At 32.3% G+C, this 22,203-nt stretch overlaps 1 protein-coding gene across 1 annotated transcript; it reads left to right on the top strand.

The window, feature by feature from the left end:
- The first annotated feature begins 1,695 nt into the window (after window positions 1-1,695).
- Window positions 1,696-4,355, top strand: LOC110667151 (pentatricopeptide repeat-containing protein At4g35130, chloroplastic). The gene has a single exon (XM_021827893.2). It carries the CDS (start codon window positions 1,887-1,889, stop codon window positions 4,302-4,304), a length of 2,418 nt encoding a protein of 805 aa, XP_021683585.2. The 5' UTR covers window positions 1,696-1,886; the 3' UTR covers window positions 4,305-4,355.
- The last annotated feature ends 17,848 nt before the right edge of the window (window positions 4,356-22,203 follow it).

The raw sequence follows: 22,203 nt of genomic DNA on the forward strand, positions 1-22,203 counted from the left end.
ATACTTATTCTTTTATTAATATTAAATCATAATTATTATTTTATTCAAACAAAAAAGAAATATAAATATATTTTTATTAATAATTAATTAATAATATAAATTTTATTTTTTTTTCACTAATCAAAATTTTTAATTATAATTTTCTCTCAATTTTAATTCAATTAATTTTAATTTTCTCTTAATTTCAATTCAATTAATATTTAACTTGGAAAGCCAAAATAAAACTAGGGACAAAATCATTGTGTCTTAAAAAATAAAGAAATTAATAAATTAATATAAGTATTAGGGATAAATTTTGATAATTATCCTTGAACTTATTTAGTTATAACATTACAGTTCCTTAACTTAAAATATAACATAAAATCCTTCAATTTTTAAATTTTGTACAATAAAATCCTTTTAATCCTCAATTACCGATTTTTCAGTCAGACGCTGACCTAGACAGTTCCAGCATGAAGTTTAGTCAGTATTTCTCTTTTCTTTTTCAAGTCATATGTAAATTGAATCATTTTTCTCTCTGTAAACAGAATAACTTTTCACATATAGAAAAAATAATTTTACACTTTACAAAAGAGGTAAGATAGAAATATTAACTAAGTGCAATGCGGGAGCTGTTCACGTCCGTTTCTAATTGAAAAATTAATAATTGAAAGTGAAATAAATTTTATTATGTAAAATTTGAAAATTTAAAGGAATTTATGTTACATTTTAAAATTGAAAAACTATAATATTATAACTATATAAATTAAGGAATAATTATTAAAATTTATCCTAAGTATTAGTTATGATAAATTTTAGAAACTAAAAAGCACAGGTTCCTAGAATAAGTACACATTTATAAGGAGGCTAACTTGATGTGGGACAAGCTATACCCATTTACGGGAAGTAGGAGATAATTTTAAACTTAAAACTTTAATCGTATCACATTAAACGTGAATAACAACGATGTAAAATTCTTTTACTTATAAAAGAAAATCTTACCTACTAAAAAAATATTGACTTGCGATTATACTATGCTTAAGGGAGTGTTTTTTTCTATTTAATTGCATTTTTTTAATTTTTAATTGAACTTGCAATTCTTTTATCTCCTGTTTAACTATTAAAATTTTATAAATATTTAATTTAATTATCTTGAAAACCTAATAGGTTAAAAGTTTTAATTTTTTAATTTAAAAAAATTTATTTAAAAATATAAATCAATATTATGTGAACATAAAATTGAGTTTTTTTTATTATAAATAATTTTCTTTTGAGAAAGTACTATTTAATGTCTTGTACTTTTACACTTTTTTAATTCAATAATTAAAGAAAATTTCATAGTAAATCAGGAATTGAATTATTGTGTCTTAATAAAAAAAAAAAAGGTGATTAACACCTTTAAAAATACTGATATAATATTGATGTGTCATATTAATATCTATGTCACTTTTAATGTGACATCATAACATCAGCACCATAACATCAAAATATACATTAGCATTTTATGTCGGCTAATATGCTAATATGATCATGCTACATTAAACGTAGTACTAATATCAGCATGCCATGTCAATGCATTTAAGGACATTAACTACTAAATTTTCGAAGTATTAACAGTGCGATTATTTAAACTTCAATTTATTTAGAAACTTTGTTTAATCCTTAATTGAAAGACCGGGAAAGTATATATACAAAATTATACTTGGTTTTTTTTTTTTTTTTTTTTTCAAACAAAGCCTTTAAACCATCCGTCCAGGTTCAAGGAAAATGGCACCAAGACAAACGTCGCTGAGCCACCTGGGTCTTAAAAACCGCCGCAGCTAACCTTCACAAATCACGACGCCATGATTCTTTTCCAAAAGCCAATTTCATTTCTCTAGCTCAAAGGAGTATTGAAAACATTGAAAATGGCTGCAAAACTCGTTTGTCGCTACTTCTCCCATTCCTACACTCCTGAAGATATTTCTCGAAAACAAATGGAATCACCAAAATCCTCTCCAATCCCTGACTTCGTCGTCAATCCAAGAAGCGCAAAATCAGCTCCTATTCATACACAGCAATCAAAGACTTCGAAACCTCGTTCTATTAGGCCCAACGATCTCAATCTCATAAAGACTCTTTATGCTCTTGTTGATTCTGGTTCCATGAATAATGCTCTGTATCTGTTTGAGAAAATGAACCACTCGGATACCTATATATGGAATGTTATTATTCGAGGTTTTTCCAACCATGGGTTGTTTCAAGAAACTATTGATTTTTACTATAGGATGGAATGTGAAGGGATTATAACTGATCATTTTACATTTCCATTTGTGATCAAAGCATGTGGCAGGTTATTATCTTTGGTTGATGGGCAAAAGGTTCATGCGAAGTTGATTAAGAATGGATTGGATTTTGATCTCTTTGTTTGTAATTCCCTTATTTATATGTACTTCAAACTTGGGTTCACCGAGTATGCAGAGAAGGTTTTTGAAGAAATGCCTATAAGGGACTTAGTTTCGTGGAATACTATGGTTGGTGGATATCAAATAGTTGGTGACGGATTGAACTCATTGATATGCTTTAGAGAAATGTTACATTCTGGAAGGCAACCCGATAGACCCAGCATGATTAGTGCTCTTGGCGGTTGTTCCATTGAGGGTTGTCTGCATGGTGGGAAGGAAATTCATTGCCAAGTGATTAGAAGTGGACTTGAATTGGACATAATGGTTCAGACATCACTTATTGATATGTATGCCAAGTGTGGTAGATTGGATTATGCAGAGAGTGTATTTAATAGAATTTCATCTAAGAACTTAGTGGCTTGGAATGCCATTATTGGCGGGTATGCTCTGAACGGTCATTTTTACGAGTCATTTGCTTGCATGAAAAGAATGCAAGAGGATAATTTTATTCCAGATGCTATTACAATGATAAATTTGCTCCCATCTTGTTCACAATTAGGAGCTCTCTTGGAAGGTAAATGTATCCATGGTTTTGCCATTAGGAAAATGTTTCTCCCTCATATAGTGCTGGAAACTGCTTTGGTTGACATGTATGGAAAATGTGGAGAATTGAAATCCGCAAAATGTGTATTTGGTCAAATAAATGAAAAGAACTTGGTATCATGGAACGCCATGATAGCTGCTTATGCACAAAATGGGTGGAGTCGAGAAGCTTTAGAATTGTTTCAACGCCTTCAGAATGAGCCTCTCAAACCAGACACAGTTACAATTTCAAGCATCCTACCTGCCTACGCTGAATTAGCCTCAGTGGCTGAGTGTAAACAAGTTCATGCTTATATTACAAAATTGAAGCTTTGTTCAAATACTTTGACCTCAAATGCAATGGTTTATATGTATGGAAAATGTGGTGATCTTCAGTCTGCAAGAAAGTATTTTGATGACATGCTGTTTAGGGATGTAGTCTCTTGGAACGTAATGATTATGGTTTATGCTATTCATGGGTTTGGAACAACTGCGATACAGTTGTTTTCCAACATGAGGGAAAAGGGCATCAAACCCAATGGGAGTACTTTTGTTTCACTATTGTCAGCATGCAGCATCTGTGGTCTGGTTGAGGAAGGATGGGAGTTCTTCAATTCTATGAAAGGGGACTATAACATTGATCATGGAATAGAGCATTTTGGCTGTATGCTAGATCTTCTTGGACGCACTGGAAATCTTAATGTAGCCAAGCAGTTCATTGAAGAGATGCCTTTGGCCCCAACAGCCAGGATATGGGGTTCTTTACTAACTGCAAGTAGGAACAATAATGACATAGTCTTGGCTGAACTTGCAGCTAAGCACATTTTGTCCTTGGACCATGACAATACAGGTTGCTATGTTGTGCTTTTTAATATGTATGCAGAAGCTGGAAGGTGGGAAGATGTAGAGCAGATTAAATTTCTTATGAAGATAAAAGGCATAGTGAAGACAATTGGTTGCTGTATGGTTGAGGTCAATGGTAAAACTCACAAGTTTGTCAATCAAGACAAGCATCACTACCAAATAAACACGATTTATGATGTGTTGGATATTATCTTGAAGAAGATTGGAGAAGACATCCACGTTGATTCCCTTAACAAGTTCAGACCAGAAGACTTGGTTGATAAGAAAATGAATTCGCCTAAGAATCATAGCGTCAAACTAGCCATCTGCTTTGGCTTGATCTCTACGACAATTGGAAATCCTATCATTATTAGAAAGAACACTAGAATATGCAAAGATTGCCACAGTGCTGCAAAGAAAATTTCACAAGTTACTAAAAGGAAAGTAATAGTGGGAGATTCAAAAATTTTTCACCACTTTGAGGATGGGCGTTGCTCATGCGGCGATTATTGGTAAGTGCAGTTGTTTCAGCTTCATTTACTTCAAAAGAAGAAAAAAAAGAATGTTGTAGACTGTTAGTAGTATGCCCTAGAGCATATCATTTAGTATGTATCTTGTACATATTTTTAATAATAAAAGGCATTTCCACTTTTCCGTTTACATAATATATTTATGTGTAATAGAAAAGGTCCATTGATATTTTGTTAGAAATATTATTCTTAAGTTGTTAAGAATATGAGTGACAATATTTCTAGCACAAAGTATCATAAATAGGTTCACAATCGAGGATACTTCATAATAAGGACATGACTTATCCAGAAAGATTGTATTCATGTTTGTTCCCAAGTTATTTATATGAGATATAAATAAGATGGAATGGTGAGTCTCATGCCATATAACAAACATGATAGGCACTTATAAATGATAAGTAGGTCAACTAAGTGACACTTATGACAAGCACATGGAGTTTACTCTTGTCAATGTTTTGTCATAAATCATATCGAGGCATATAATCTTTAGACTGAGATAGCACAGTTATCTTGTATATAGGTAGTTTGAGTTTGATCTGCTTTCATACTTGTACTATGTATGGGTATATGGGCATGTGTTGGCTCTGCTAGTTATATATGGAGGTAGGTGTTGATCAAGAAGGAATCTGTTCCTCTAAGTAAATAGAGATAAAATCCTATGTTCATTTAATTGTTCTTGATGTTTCAAGTTCTGGCAGACAGATAGATTTATTGAGAAAAGAGTTTCGATGAGAAAAATCTTTTAATCAAGAACTGGAATTAAAAGAGAACATAATATTCATAGCAAATGGAGTTTGACATAAACCATGACTCCGGCTTGAGTTGGGATTTTATGCAGAGAGATTCTAGTGCATGGTAACATATGATTATAGGTTCATTTAAGGTAAATCTTATTACTAATTGGGTGGCCATGGCATGCTATGCTAGGTGTTAACCATGGTCTATGAGGTTCATAAAATGATTTAGAGAAATCATTTATGGTAAGAAAGAGTTCGATGATATTAAGAGTTGATATCATGTTTCATTGCCAATTAGTGATGAGCCTAGTAAGTCACACACATACACAAGTTATCACCTATTTAAATATGATTTAATTAATTAATTAAAGAGTTTAATTGATTAATTAAATAGATTTGGTTTGCAATAAAATTGCAAAGTCCCTAGCATGACTTGAAACCAAATCTAGATTATTGGATGTGTAGTATAAATTAAATTTATATTTAAAGTGTTTAAATATGAATTTAATTGATGAGAAATTAATTAATAGAGATTAATTAATTAATTTATATTTGATATAAATTAATTAGAAGAAGAAAATAATTATTTTGGGTTAAGAACTCAAAATTAAGACACGAGGGCATTTTGGTCATTTTGCGGTGTGACACGTGGCACCATGAGATGGTGACACATGGCATAACACATAAGCTTGCCAAATATTTTTAATCATGTAAGATGATTAAAATCAAGATTAAATATAGGTTTGACACTTGGCACAATGTGATTGGGTCACTTAAACCTAGAGCTAATCAAAAGGTGACATGTGGCTAGGGTTTAATGTGTTAACCTAGCTATTTAAGTGGGGTTATGAAAAGAAAACAGAACCAGCAGCCTCGCCTCTCATATGTCACGCCTCTTTGCGCCTCTCCCACTCTTTCTCTTCATCTCTCATCAATTCAAAGAGATTAGCCATCAATCTCTTGAATTAAGAACACTAGAAATTGTTTCTAGTGTCTGCTTGCATCTCTAATCTCTTAAAAGGCAGAACTTGAATTTCTAATTAATAGAAAAGGCTTTAGAAGCTGTTCAAGGGCTGCCATAGGTGTTCTTGGTGTGGACAAGCTAGAGGACAACATCCGTGTCCTCAAGATGAATCTCAAAGCGCAGACACTGCAAAGACATCAAGAGGTTAGTGTAATCGTTCTTGATTTAATCTAGGGTTCTAAAATTAATCTGATTAATTTTAAAATCTTAAATGGCAAATACAGATCCAAAAACATATTAAAAGAGTTTTAATATGTTTATCATTGAAATCAAATAGATAAAAATAAATCTTGCATGGTGCTTGTGACCCTAGGTGAAAATTTTTGAATTCAATGGTATAATCTTGTGTTTTTCACGCCCGTTCCTTCAATTGGTATCGAGCCACTATATTTGCCATTTAGATTGTTGATTATATAATTTAATTGTGTGTTTGATCATGAGATCAAGAGATTCATTGCTGGTTGGATCATGAGATGTGGCGTCACACATGGAGAAGCCACCATTGGTGGCGGCAACAATGGTTCCATGGGTGATTCAAGGTTTGGCTTTTAATTCTGCAATTGTTGTATGATCTAAGGCCTATTCTTTGACTAATTAAAGTGTTTAATTAGTTGTTTTAATCACACAATTAAATTATGATTCAAATCAGAATTTTAAAAAATGTTTGAATGTGATTCAAATCTGAATTTTAAAAGTTGTTTGAATGAGATTCAAATCTGAATTTTTAAAGTTGTTTGAATCATATTTAAATCTGATTTTGTAACTTTGATTCAATAAAATTCAGATCTGATTTTTAAAAATATTTGAATGTGATTCAAATCTGATTTTTAAAAATGTTTGAATGTGATTCAAATCTGAATTTTTGAAGTTGTTTGAATGTGATTAAAATCTGAATTTTTAAATTTTTTTGAATGATATTCAAATATGAATTTTTAAATTTATTTGAATCATATTCAAATCTGAATTTTAAGTTGAATATGAGATATTCAATTTAATTTAAGAATGTATGTTTTATTTAATTGTTAAATAGTGATATGCATGATGGATGATCATGGACTATAAAAGACCAATGTGATTGTATTTATTTCTTTTATGTTTCTTTGGGATTGTAAATTAATTAATTTATTTTAATTTATTTTGGGCATGTATTATTAAGTTTGTAATATTTTTGGGTTGTAATTTCATTTATTTAAGTTCTTGTAAATTCGCCTTGGTATGACAAGGATTACTATGTAATATTGGATTGCAAGAAGTTCAAGGAGGTCAAGAGCATTGGTGGGACCAGTGGGAGGAATTCAATATCAAGTGTTGATTATGTACTCCTTCAGCAACTCTTGTAAAATGAATGAATGAAATGCACCTAGGAATGCCCTGATTCAATTCTTGGTGGCTCAGAATTGAATCCCTTAGAAAGTCCATGATCATACCATATTTCATTCTTATCCATGAATGCATGAGATGTATGGGAATGTATGCAATTATATGATATATGCATGCTAAATGGATAATGTGCAAAGTGAGACCTTAATAGTAATTAGGATGGCTATAAAATCTTCCAAACAAATGATTAAGTTGGAAATGCTATAATTAAAGTAATTATAACATAAGCCCTCCATTGGGGCAATTATTTTAAGAAATTTTAAATAGTTGCATGAGATGCAATTAATTTAAGAGATTTTCTTAAGAATAATTGTTAAGCATGAGATGTTGTAAATATGTAAATGGTTTGGTGGCCAATATTGGATGTACTGAGGACATTAAAATTATTTGCATAATTCTGGCTCAATGGGATCAACTTAACTAATGCAAGATAAGTCAATATTGGATGTACCGAGATTTTGAGCATTAGGGGCTAGTAAAAGGATTGAACCTCACATGAGATGTGATGGGCAAGGAGTTGCTCACTTATAGTTTATTGTAATTCCAATAATGGATGTACCGAGGATGATCAATAGAATTATAAGAATTCAATCACCCACTAGAAATCCATCCAACTAGGATTTCCGGTTTCTACTGTGGACGTGTAGGATTCGCTAAGGTCGTGGGAGGACCAATTTGATTAAAAGACCATAATCATTTTGGTTAATTACATGATACATGTACTAATTAATCTGGTTATTTTCTGCAGTTAATTTTCTGATAAAAATGAGCACAAAACAACCACCACCATCCAATATCCTTGCAAGCATACTTGATCACAACAGGTTGACAGGACCTAATCATGCGATTGGCTAAGAAATTTGAAACTTGTCTCAACCTTGAACATATAGGATATGTTCTATATTCAAATGTTCCTGGTCCCTTACCTCCAGAGGCCACACAAGAGGAACATGATACTTTGGACAAGTGGAAGGAGCATGATATGAGAGCTAAGTGTTACATGCTTGCTTCCATGAGTAATGAGTTACAGAAGCAACATGAGAACATGCAGAGTGCTAGTGAGATCCTCCTTCACCTACAAGAGTTGTATGGTGAGCACAGCAGGAATGCTAGGTATGAGATATCTAAACAGTTATTCCGTATGAGGATGTCTGAGGGACAGAATGTTGGGGATCATGTCCACAAGATGATTCGGCTGATTGAGCAGTTGGAACATCTTGACTTCAACATGGATTTCCAACTACAAACGGATTTGATCCTTCAGTCCCTTCCTGAGTCTTTTGGGAATTTTGTGACAAATTTTCATATGACTAAACAGGAATGCACCTTAGCTGAATTACTCAACATGCTGGTTATTGCCCAAAAGAATATGCCAGGCAATAAAGGAAAAGAGGTAGCTTTGGTTGCATCTTCTTCTGCTGGAAAGTCCAACAAGAAGAAAGGCAATAAGAAAAAGAAACCTCAGATTCCTGGTCCTTCTAAGAAAATAGCTAAACAGAAAAGGAAGACTAAAGCTGATGAAGGTAAAGGAAAGTGTTTCCACTGCCAAAAGGATGGGCACTGAAAAAGGAACTGCCCAGAGTATCTTGCTTCTCTGAAGGACAAGAAGGATACACCTTCGGAAGGTATGTCCATATCTTGTTATTTAGATTCTGATGATACTTATAGTTCATCTACTGACTTGGGTTTTAGATCATGGTGCAGTTCTCACAATTCTAATGATATGCGTGAACTAGCAAACAAGATGGCGCTTGCATTCTCAAGATATTAGAGTCTGATTGGCAATGGCTCAACCTTGAAGCTTTAGCCATAGGATCTAAATCTTTTACATGTTTGGACATGTTTTGTGTTTGGATAATATTTTATATGTACCTGATGCTTTTAAGAACATCATTTCTATATCTAGTTTGACTAGAAATGGCTATGAATTTCAGTTCACAGATGATGTTTGCAATATTTATTTTGGAAATAAATATGTTGGTTCGGGTTATATGAATGATGGTCTTTATTATTTGGATAATAATGACAAACACAAAATGAATGCAAGTGATCTAAAAGAATACAATGCCATGGTGAAAACCAACTCAAGTTCAAAATATATTTGGCACTTAAGGTAATGTCATGTTGCGTAAGATAGGATTGCAAAATTGGAGAAAATGGGGATTCTATCCTCATTGGGCTCTGAGCCTACTCCAACTTGTGAATCTTGCCTCCAAGGCAAAATGACTAGATCACCCTTTGTTGGACAAGGGCTAAGAGTGAAAATATTTTGAAACTAATACATAGTTCTGTATGTGGTCCGTTTAAAGAAATGGCTAGAGGGGGCTTTCATTATTACCTTTACGGATGATAAATCAAGGTTTGGGTATTTGTATTTGATGAAATACAAACATGAATCCTTTGAAAAGTTCAAAGAATTTAAATCAAGTAGAAAATCAAACAGAAAAATATTAAAGCTCTTCGATCGGATCGTGGAGGTGAATATTTGAGTCTTGAATTTGATGAATACTTGAGAGAGCATGGCATTGTTTCTCACCGACTCCTCCAGAACGCCATACGGTGAATGGTGTATCTGAAAGGAGAAATCGTACCCTATTGGATATGGTACGTAGTATGATGAGCTATACTGATATGCCAATCTCCGTTTGGGGATTTGCAATAGAATCAGCTTTATACATTCTGAATAGGATTCCATCAAAATCAGTTTATTCCACACCTTATGAGATATGGCATGGAAGAAAACCAAGTCTTAAGCATGTTAAGATTTGGGGTTGTCCAACTTATATCAAAAAGTCAACACCGATAAATTGGAGACAGATCGTAAAAGGTCGATTTGTTGGATATACAAAAGATAGTTTTGGATATTATTTTTATTTGCCTACTTCACAAAAGGTTGTGATAAGTAGAGATGCCACATTTCTTGAACAACAGTTTGTTCAAGAATGAGGCAAAGGAAGGCAAATAGAGTTAGAATTGGAGAATTCTGACCAACCAGCATCGGATGGATATAGATCCATCTAGTCAACCTATACCCATTGATGAAACATCTACAAATTGTTCCTCGTAGAACAACAGGTATCTCACCCACCCGGTGAGATATGGTTTTCTTCATGAAGAAGAACAAGAGTTATCTACTCATGAAGAAGTAGATCATGGAGATGATCCACTTACCTATGAAGAAGCTATATCGGATATAGACTCTTCAAAATGGATTGATGCTATGAAATCGAGATTGATTCCATGTATAAGAATCAAGTTTGGGATCTTGTTGACCCACCTAAAGGTATTGTACCTATAGGGAACAAATGGGTTTTCAAGAAGAAAATTGGTTCGATGGAAAGGTAGAGACCTATAAGGCAAGGCTAGTAGCGAAAGGGTTTCGCCAAAGGCAAGGAATAGACTATGAGGAGACTTTCTGCTTTGTTGCCATGCTTAAATCAATTAGGATTTTATTAGCAATAGCTGCATACTATGATTATGAGATTTGGCGGATGGATGTCAAAATGCTTTTCTCAATGGATACATTGAAGAAAACATTTTCATGGAACAACCTAAGGGATTTGAATCCCAAGATGGTTCCAAGGTATGCAAGCTAAAGCGATCCATTTATGGGTTGAAACAAGCTTCGAGGAGTTGGAACATCCGTTTTGATGAAGCCATTAAATCTTTTGGTTTTATCAAAAATGAGGATGAGCCATGTGTATATAAGAAGGTTAGTGACGTGCTATCACTTTCCTTGTCTTCTATGTGGATGACTTACTGTTGTTGGGTAATGATACAGGTATGTTGATGACTATAAAGGTATGGTTGTCAAATACATTCTCCATGAAAGACTTAGAGGAGACAACCTATATTCTTGGGATTCGCATCTATAGAGATAGAGCGAAAAGAATAATTGGTTTATCCCAAAGTCTATACTTGGAAAAGGTGTTAAAGAGGTTTAACATGCTTGATTCCAAGAGAGGATTGTTACCAGTGAGACATGGTATCCACCTTTCTAAAGAGATGTCTCCAAAGACACCAAGAAAGAGATAAGATGGCTAGATTCCATATGCTTGGCTATTGGAAGTTTAATGTATGCAATGTTGTGTACTAGGCTGATATCGCATATCTTTGTTAGTTTGACTAGCGGTATCAATCCAATCCAGTTTGGAACATGGATAGTCACAAGAATATTCTTAAGTACTTAAGAAGAACTAAGGATTTATTCTTGATTTATGGAGGTGGAGACTTGCAATTGGATGGTTATACCGATTCGATTTCCAATCGGATATCGATGATAGAAAGTCTACCTCTGGATATGTGTTCATTTGTAATGGAGGTGCGATCGGTTGGAAGAGTTCCAAGCGAGCACGATCGCAGATTCCACTCTCGAGGTCGAGTATATTCTTTGCATCGAGATCTTGCAAAGGAAGTCGTTTGGATAAAGAAGTTCGTGATGTAACTTACGGTAATTCCTTCCATTGAGTTAGCGGTTCCATTACCGTGACAACAATGGAGCGATCATACTGAGCTAAGGAACCAAGGTCTCACCAGAAATCCAAACACATAGAAAGGCGCTACCACATTATCGGAGAAATAGTTGGGCGGCGATGTAGCCATGCAGAAAATAGCATCGGTGAAAATCCAGTGATCCATTCACTAAGCCTATGTCACGACTCGATTAGACCGACATCTTGAGAAGATAGGTCTAAGATATTGTAATGAATGGCTCTAGTGCTAGTGGGAGATTGTTAGTAGTATGCCCTAGAGCATATCATTTAGTATGTATCTTGTACATATTTTTAATAATAAAAGGCATTTCCACTTTTCCGTTTACATAATATATTTATGTGTAATAGAAAAGGTCCATTGATATTTTGTTAGAAATATTATTCTTAAGTTGTTAAGAATATGAGTGACAATATTTCTAGCACAAAGTATCATAAATAGGTTCACAATCGAGGATACTTCATAATAAGGACATGACTTATCCGTAAAGATTGTATTCATGTTTGTTCCCAAGTTATTTATATGAGATATAAATAAGATGGAATGGTGAGTCTCATGCCATATAACAAACTTGATAGGCACTTATAAATGATAAGTAGGCCGAACTAGTGACACTTATGACAAGCACATGGAGTTTACTCTTGTCAATATTTTGTCATAAATCATATCGTGCATATAGATAGCACAGTTATCTTGTATATAGGTAGTTAGAGTTAGATACTGCTTTCATAAATGTACTATCTAAGGGTAAATGCGCATGATATGTCTACTGATAGTTATATATGGAGGTAGGTGTTGATCAATAAGGAATCTGTTCATCTAAGTAAATAGATATAAAATCCTATGTTCATTTAATTGTTCTTGATGTTTCAAGTTCTGGCAGACAGATAGATTTATTCAAAAGAGTTTCGATGAGAAAAATCTTTTAATCAAGAACTGGAATTAAAAGAGAACATAATATTCATAGCAAATGGAGTTTGACATAAACCATGACTCGGCTTGAGTTGGGATTTTGTATGAGAGATTCTAGTGCATGGTAACATATGATTATAGGTTCATTTAAGGTAAATCTTATTACTAATTGGGTGGCCATGGCATGCTATGCTAGGTGTTAACCATGGTCTATGAGGTTCATAAAATGATTTAGAGAAATCATTTATGGTAAGAAAGAGTTCGATGATATTAAGAGTTGATATCATGTTTCATTGCCAATTAGTGATGAGCCTAGTAAGTCACACACATACACAAGTTATCACCTATTTAAATATGATTTAATTAATTAATTAAAGAGTTTAATTGATTAATTAAATAGATTTGGTTTGCAATAAAATTGCAAAGTCCTAGCATGACTTGAAACCAAATCTAGATTATTGGATGTGTAGTATAAATTAAATTTATATTTAAAGTGTTTAAATATGAATTTAATTGATGAGAAATTAATTAATAGAGATTAATTAATTAATTTATATTTGATATAAATTAATTAGAAGAAGAAAATAATTATTTTGGGTTAAGAACTCAAAATTAAGACACAGGGCATTTTGGTCATTTTGCAGTGTGACACGTGGCACCATGAGATGGTGACACATGGCATAACACATAAGCTTGCCAAATATTTTTAATCATGTAAGATGATTAAAATCAAGATTAAATATAGGTTTGACACTTGGCACAATGTGATTGGGTCACTTAAACCTAGAGCTAATCAAAAGGTGACATGTGGCTAGGGTTTAATGTGTTAACCTAGCTATTTAAGTGGGGTTATGAAAAGAAAACACAACCAGCAGCCTCTCCTCTCATATGTCACGCCACTTTGAGCCTCTCCAGCTATTTCTCTTCATCTCTCATCAATTCAAAGAGATTAGCCATCAATCTCTTGAATTAAGAACACTAGAAATTGTTTCTAGTGTCCTGTTTGCATCTCTAATCTCTTAAAAGGCAGAACTTGAATTTCTAATTAATAGAAAAGGCTTTAGAAGCTGTTCAAGGGCTGCCATAGGTGTTCTTGGTGTGGACAAGCTAGAGGGACAACATCTGGTGTCCTGAAGACGAATCTCAAAGGCGCAGACACGCTGCAGCACATCAAGAGGTTAGTGTAATCATTCTTGATTTAATCTAGGGTTCTAAAATTAATCTGATTAATTTTAAAATCTTAAATGGCAAATACAGATCCAAAAACATATTAAAAGAGTTTTAATATGTTGTTTATCATTGAAATCAAATAGATAAAAATAAATCTTGCATGGTGCTTGTGACCCTAGGTGAAAATTTTTGAATTCAATGGTATAATCTTGTGTTTTTCACGCTTCCGTTCCTTCATAGACAAGCCTAGCACATTTTCTTTGTACAAGCCTGCTGAGTGTATATATCAGTTGCGGATGCAAATGTCACAAAATAATTTAACATTTTAGATGATCTCTACCACATGTCATGATTTGTAATTCCCTTTCATTCTCCAAAATTCTCTCTCATCCCCATTTATATCTAAAATCTGTAAATTACTATTAGCAATTTGATTTTGGTTGTCCGAATATATACATTTCTGTGAATAGGGAAGTGAACGAGTGGTGTTGAAGTTTTATCAAGAATAAAGGGTAAATTCCTTGGTGAGGATGTCACTTGGGGATGACATGGCTCGTTTTTAGAGAGATTGATTTCGTAAAATCTCGTAAGAAGGTTTTGTATAGTGTACAAAAGGGAGGGGGAGAGAAATCAATTAGTCTTAAAAAATTTGTAATTAACGAATGATTAACTACATCCCCAGCTTCGTAAATATCAACGGTGGAACCAGACTCCGTGGTAATAAGCCAGGAAGCAAATTGGCTTCTTGTTGACCAAATTGGCTTCTATGGTTGTTGATCGTCAAGTGCTTCGAGGGATCCAACCGAGCAAAAGTCAGCATAGATAACATGGACTCGACGTCAGAGTCAAACTTGTGCGGAGTCCTGGAGGCGTACGATCTGGAGGTGGCATATGAGATGGAAGAGGTTCATTTGGCTAAGGATGACAACAGATAGAGTATTTATGAAAATTAACCTACTAAAATTTGAATTCGAATATGATTAATATTATCAAAACTCGAATCTGTGTAAAACCTGATTAAAATTTATTCTCAACTATCCGAACTCGTCTGAAACCCGATTATTATTACTCGAAAAAAAACTCGAACCGTTTGATTTTATATATGTTAATTAATATTTTACATAAAAAATTATTTTGATTAATAATTTATATTTTAAAAATTTAATAATTTCATAAAATATTTAAATTTCATTTTATATAATATAAAATATATAAAATTTATAAATATTATTATAAAAAATATATATTTTATATTTAATTAAGTATTTATATAAACGGATTCGAATAACGGATACCCAATATGTAAAATCCAAATCCAACCTAAACTCATTATGGACATTATTTTTCAAATCCGAATTTATTCCAAATCAGATTATATAATATTCAAACTTGTCCTATTAGGATTCAGTCGGATCAGATACCCGCACACCTAACCCGTTGCCATCCCTACATTTGACCACTATTTTTTCTTTTACAATTAGTGTTTAATTGGATGATTTTACACTTTTTAAGTATTAATTAATATTTTTACACTATTATTAAATTTTTAAAAACTAAATAGTTATCTAACCTTTTTTCCAATCATGAGAATTATTTATTCAAGATTTTGGATTGATGATTTTTTTTTTTTTTTGGGGTGGGGGGTGTGTGGGTGTGGATTGATGATGTTTAGTCGATATTCAAGTATAAATGTTTATTCTTAAATTAATTAACGTTTAGTATCAAAGTCAAAGCCTCATGTTATTGAACAGTTAATTTCTCTATTTAAGTTGATTATGAAGATCAAAAGACTTTCTTTGTTATTTCTGATTTTTACAATCTATGCTTTATTTTATGTTAGAAAAAAAAAAACCAATTAATGAAAGTAATATGAGTCGTATATAATTAATGAGCTGCATAATAAGAGGTATTTCTCTCTTTCTCATTTTATCATAAAGGTGAATAATCGATAAGTCGATGGAATACTGAAAGTCGAGATCTTTTTATTTACTGCACCTTAAAGGTTATGGATGATAATGAGTAGGATATCCACGAAAATTACCCTAACCGAACACAAACCTAATTAATATTCTCAAAATCAAACTCGTCATAAACCTAATCAAAATTTATTTTAATTACTTAGATTCGTCTCAAACCTGATTACTATTACCGAAAAAATTCGAATCCGTTAGTTTTATATATTTTAATTAATAATCTATATAAAAAATTATTTGGATTAATAATTTATATTTTAAAAATTTAATAATTTCATAAAATATTTAAATTTCATTTTATATAAAATAAAATATATAAAAATTTATAAATATTTTTATAAAAATAAATATTTTATATTTAATTAAATATTTATATAAATGGGTTCAAGTAATATATACCCTACATATATAATCCAAATTCGATCCATTGCCATCCTTATTAAAAGTGAAGGAAAATCAAGCAAACTACCCTGATTGACTATTGATATTTACTAGTTTTCTAAACATGCTATGTAATGCTCTCACTTTAGGTAGTCTGTACATTCTACTCTTTCGATGACTAATATCTGTTCAGATAGCCAGGATGTCTGGAACTACACTCAAACTAGAGTTAGGAAACATAAATTGGCTGAATAAAAACTAAGTAAAATTAAAGAAAAGTAAAAGAAGCAAAGTAAAATTCAGTTAAACGAGCTAGGGTCACGGCGATGGATGACCGTACTAGGAAGCGACTGTGAAGACAATTGTCAACCTCAGACCCGTGAGGAATCCTGTGAAATAAATATTTTGGATTAAATTAAAGATTTTATGAGGGTTAAATAATATTAAAAATGTCAAAAAAAATTTAATCATTCGGTAAAGGAAATTATAACACGGTAAGCACAACGAAGGTTATTTTAGTCATTTCACTCTTAGAGTTGAATTTTGACCTAAATATCAATTAAAATGAGAGAGATTAAAACATACAAAATAAATTAAATCATTAATTATGTAATGAAAAAATAAGAAAAGAAAAAGAAAGAAAAGAAAAATTAATTTCAATTATGACCTAAGCAAGATGTCATGATGACCTAATTAAAAGCAAATAAAAATAAGACACATCAATTTATATGAGGCAAGTTTAATTAATTTCTTCTTATCATCCATTTGACTTAATTTTCTTCTTCCTATCTAAGTTGGCCGAACCACCATGAGAGCTTCCTTCCAACATTTTCATCTTCCTCAACCTTGAATTCTCTTCAATTCCCCCCATAAAAACCCTAGTCCCCAAAACAAAAACTTAATTTTAGACCTTGCTAAAGAGATTAGTAGCAAAAAGAAGAGAAGAAAAGAAAGAATTGGCTAGCTTGGAAATCTTATAATTAAGGTGTGTGCAAGTTAGTTTAAATTTCTTGGATATTTCTTGAAATTAAGTTGAGATGCATAGAAATTTTAAAGGAAATGATGAAGAATATGCAGGGTTGGTTGAACCTAAGTTTCGGTTACCATAGGGGAGGTAGAGGTTTTGATGAATTGATGACCATAATCATGTTTACTAGTGGTGATTATCAAGTATGTATATGAGTAGTATGTTGATTTACATGTGTTATGCATGAATTGAGAATTTAAAGTTAGGGTTTTTGACCTAATTTGGAAACTTTGTGCTGTGGCTTGAAATTGATGTTATTGAGGCTGTTTGTTGACTATTTGAAGTGCCATGAATGCAATTGAAGTTTAGGAGTTTGGTGGAAGTTTTCATGCAGGATTTCTGGACTAATGAGTCCAGCATGCTTAGACAACCATAACTTGAATTGTGTTGCTCCAATTGGTATAAGACCAATTGGAGATGAAACTAGGGTCAAAATGCTTCATTTTTCACGAGGAGACTATGCCCAAATTCTATCCAAAAATTGATCAAATTACTGTTCCAATTTGGCTGACCATACCCTAAACCTAGAAAAATGACTAAATGTTGGTCATAACTCCCTCTAGACAGGTCCAAATGACCTGAATTTTATATCATTGGAAAGCTTAGACATAGGACTACAACTTTCATGAAGAACACAAAGACAGAAATGCATTTAATCAAACCAAATTGCTAGCCCAAATTGGGACACAAAAACTGTCCAAAACCATATTGTCCAGAAATTACTGGACATAGGCCTACCCGACCAGTTTTGATAAAAATGTCATAACTTGGTCTAAAAAATTACAAATGTAATGAAACTAATGCTAAAATTTTTATAAGACATAGATCTATAATATTGGTGTTTTGACCAAAACCTAGAACCCAAGGGAATTAGACCAAATTGCTAGAAAAAGTTAGCACATCAAAACCTAGAATTTGACTAATTAAAATTAAGAATTTTTTAATAATAAATTAAAATTAAGAGATATAAGTGAAATATGAAGTAAATCAACTATTTTTTTAGAATAAAAAATAATCTTTCACTTGTTAGAAGCGTGAACGATCCCTCTAAACTAAACAAATCAATTTTTTACACTTTCTAAAAATTTAAAATTCTTTATCTTACCTATATATACCCACTCATGCAAAGCCTAAATTGCTAATTATATGTTGGCTGGATGATAAAAATGAGGCTCTTAGTAAATAATAAGCATCCTAGAGTCGAGTTTGGGACATCAATCTCACTGTCTGCCTTTGAAAATACTCCTGTTCAAAAAAAAAAAAAATTGATCGAGTTAAATTTTTTAATTATTTTATTATTTTTTAGCATAAGCATTGATTTGTTTATAAAAAATTAAAAAGAAAAAGAGATGTTTTTAGCATTTGTTTATAGTCGGCTAGGAAACTAATAATATAAATTTTCTTACAAATTTTGTTTATTAATTAATATGGGATTAATTAGAAAAATTATCTAAGGTTTGTTTCCAAAATGATAATTTGGTTGTTATTTTTTAGTAACTTATTATTAGAATAAAAAAATAACAATTTTGGAGGAATTAAAATGTTTCATTAAATTAATGTGAAGGACTAATTATTTATGCTTTATTTGAAAGAATGAGAAAAATAAAAAGAAAATTTGAAAGGAAATTGTAGGTAAAGCTAACATGATGATAAACAAAATTATAAATCACACACTCATTTTCCTCTTAAAATAAATTTCTAGTCCTTATTTTAAAAAAATGATATTTTTTTAACTTTTAATATTAGCATTAGTAATTATTAAATTATTAAGGTGGGTGTCTACCATCAGAATATTCATTATTACTAATTAGTATTAGTAAGAGTAAGGATTTGGAAATAGTTTTCATTGATGTGAGTATGAACACTATTATATAGGGCATTGTTTGTACAAGGATAAACTTTAAAGAGTTTCATCCCATGTTATAATTGGTAATTTTTTATATAGATGCATACAAGAATCATGTACAAGATAATTTATAAGATGAGTATGAGTAGAATTATCTTTACCCATTCTAATTATAGCAAGACTAGTGTAGTTGAGAATGACTCTAGGCATGTTTGCAGAGAAGGAGCATGCATCTACCCAAAGTGTCTTGTGGGTTAAATAGAAAAAATATTAGGCATAAATAAATTTAAAATGTGGGTTAAATAGATAATTTCTTAGTAATAAATAGTTTGCATAAAGTGATTTACTAATGGTCAATAAATTACTAATTGATATAAATTTAAAAATTAATCATAATAATTTAAATTTTTTTTTTGAAAAATGTAATAAAAAGTATTTGTTTTTAATAATTACGTCTTTACATTCATAATTTCTTTTAATTTAAATTTAATATTTATAATTACTTCCAATGTAATTTTTGATTCTTACAAATTTTAGCATATCATTATTTTAGACCAAAAGCTAAGTAAATGTTTCACACGTTACAAGGGTGTGAAATACTTGATTTTTATATAAACAGTAAACATATTGATGCAGTTTTTGGAATTTTTCAAATTAACTTGGAATTGGTATGCAATGAACTATTAGGAATAATGCTTCTAGCCAAAGCAATTACTGGAAATACTGTTAAATTGATATGATTAGTTGAAGCGTTCACACATTTGTTGCACGATGCTAATGATATTGATGTGGAAAGTCATGCTAGGGCTTAATTATATACTTAGAATTATCGGTGGTGTATTATTTCCCGATAGCAATGCATTGCGAGTAAGCTTGATGTTCCTACCGCTGCTTGTTCATCAACAAAGAGCGGGAGAGTACAGTTGGGGTGAAGTATGCCTCGAATGGTTATACAAAGAGCTATGTCGTGCGACTAATTTAGATGTGTCACAAATTAGTGGCGCTCTACATATCCTATAGATATGGGCTTAGGATCGATTTACATCACTCTCTTCCACCATCACTATTAGAAGGCCATTTGAAGATGCACCAATCGGTGGACGGTACATATGGCGGATTATTATATTGTATATGGTTTAAAAATATTCATATAATTAAAAAATTATAAGTTTGCTAGTGACATTGCAGGTGGAGTCAAGCACGATAAATAACTAATGTGGTAACACGTGTGCTAGTGGATATCAAATTTAAGATAGATAAGATGAGCCCAAAACATGTAAACATTTTTTATTGTTAATTATTGTCTATAATTTTCATTTCATTTAACTAATATAAACATCACGTGTTCATCTCTTGTTGCCAATTGCAGATAGTTTGGGAACCATACTCGGACAATGAAATACAGGGTCTCCCAACTTATTGTTTGCAAGGACAAAATGTGTGGAGATCCATCATGCCACTCATTTGTTTTCATATTGTTGAGTGGCACCAAACGGACAGAGTCATGCATCAATTTGGTCGTGAACAACTCATACCGCATGACCCACTGCAAAACAATATAAAAATCTAATATAGATTGGAGTACAGTGAACGCACATTGGATCCAAATCTAGAATTGTCATGTAGACAGGGTTGTTTAAGGCAGAATTTTTTGAGAGCCACTACAATATCATTTACATTACATGGAGTGATATAGGAACATCTCTCAGAGGTGGATATCGCATAGAGGCGCGACTATTAGTGTTATAGTTATGACCTAAACATTTTTATTTTTTCATAAATATTTTAATTACTTAAGCATAACCTTACATGTTTCTAACTTTGCTTTTAGGGGGACGTGGCTGAGAACATAATTATTAAAGTCGTGTAGCTTTAGGGTCCATTGGCCAGTTAAATTCAGCGAGATGCAAGGGTGGGTCATTTTATATGCTTCTAATGAAGAGAAGAGTTTTACACAGTTACCACCACCACAACCTGCTCCTCCATCTGCCCAATTCATGATGATATAGATGATGCTTCTACAGAACCGAGTGCCTCTTGACCACATTGCCAAAAGGTCAAGGACACAGCGTCAATGAGAGGTTCCCATACCTTCCATTGCTTCTAAATTCTATCTAGTGCCACCGTCGATCTCCTACCACCCATTTGGTGAAGGAGCAGAAGCATGAAAAACATAAGTTCAGATCATTGAATTCAAAAATTTTTCATCTAGGGTCACATGCATCATGCAAGATTTATTTTTATCTATTTGATTTCAATGATAAACAGTATATTAAAACTCTTTTAATATGTTTTTAGATCTACATTTGCCATTTAAGATTTTAGAATTAACAAATTAATTCATTAGAACCCTAGATTAGATCAAGAATAAGTGCACTAACCTTTTGATGCACAGCAGTGCGTTTGGCACCTTTGGGATGCGCCTAGGACACCAGATATTGTCCATCTAGCTTGTCCACACCAAGATCACGAATGGCAGCCCCTTGAATAGCTTCTAAAGTTTTTCCAATTAATTAGAAAATCAGGTTTTGCCTTTTGAGAGATTACTGACATAAACAGGACACTAGAAGTGATTTCTAGTATTTTTAATTCAATAGATTGTTGGCAAATCTCTTTGAATTATTGAGACATGAAGAAGAAGAGAGGAAGAAGTAACCAAGGGCGGTGGCACCAAAGAGAGAATGAGTAGCTTGTATTTTTTCTTTTCATCCTTTCTGTGACACCCCTTACCCGACTACAGTGTAGCCGAGCAAGTTATGCCACTCAGTGTGCCGGAGCACTCTATTTTATCTGAATTCATTTTTATCATAGTTTTGAAAATAACTTGTGAAATATAATTCATTTATTGAAATTGTAATTTATTTGAGGTTTCGAAAATTTTAAAGAAAATCCGGCAGAATACCGGCTACAAATAGAGAAAACAGTTCTTCGGAACCTGTGAAAA

Source organism: Hevea brasiliensis, chromosome 1, assembly GCF_030052815.1.
Source record: "Hevea brasiliensis isolate MT/VB/25A 57/8 chromosome 1, ASM3005281v1, whole genome shotgun sequence".
NCBI classification, from domain to species: Eukaryota; Viridiplantae; Streptophyta; class Magnoliopsida; order Malpighiales; family Euphorbiaceae; genus Hevea; species Hevea brasiliensis.

What these genes read in the sequence shown, in the direction of transcription:
- LOC110667151 (XM_021827893.2), top strand. Translation starts at nt 1,887, where the DNA reads ATGGCTGCAAAACTCGTTTGTCGCTACTTCTCCCATTCCTACACTCCT.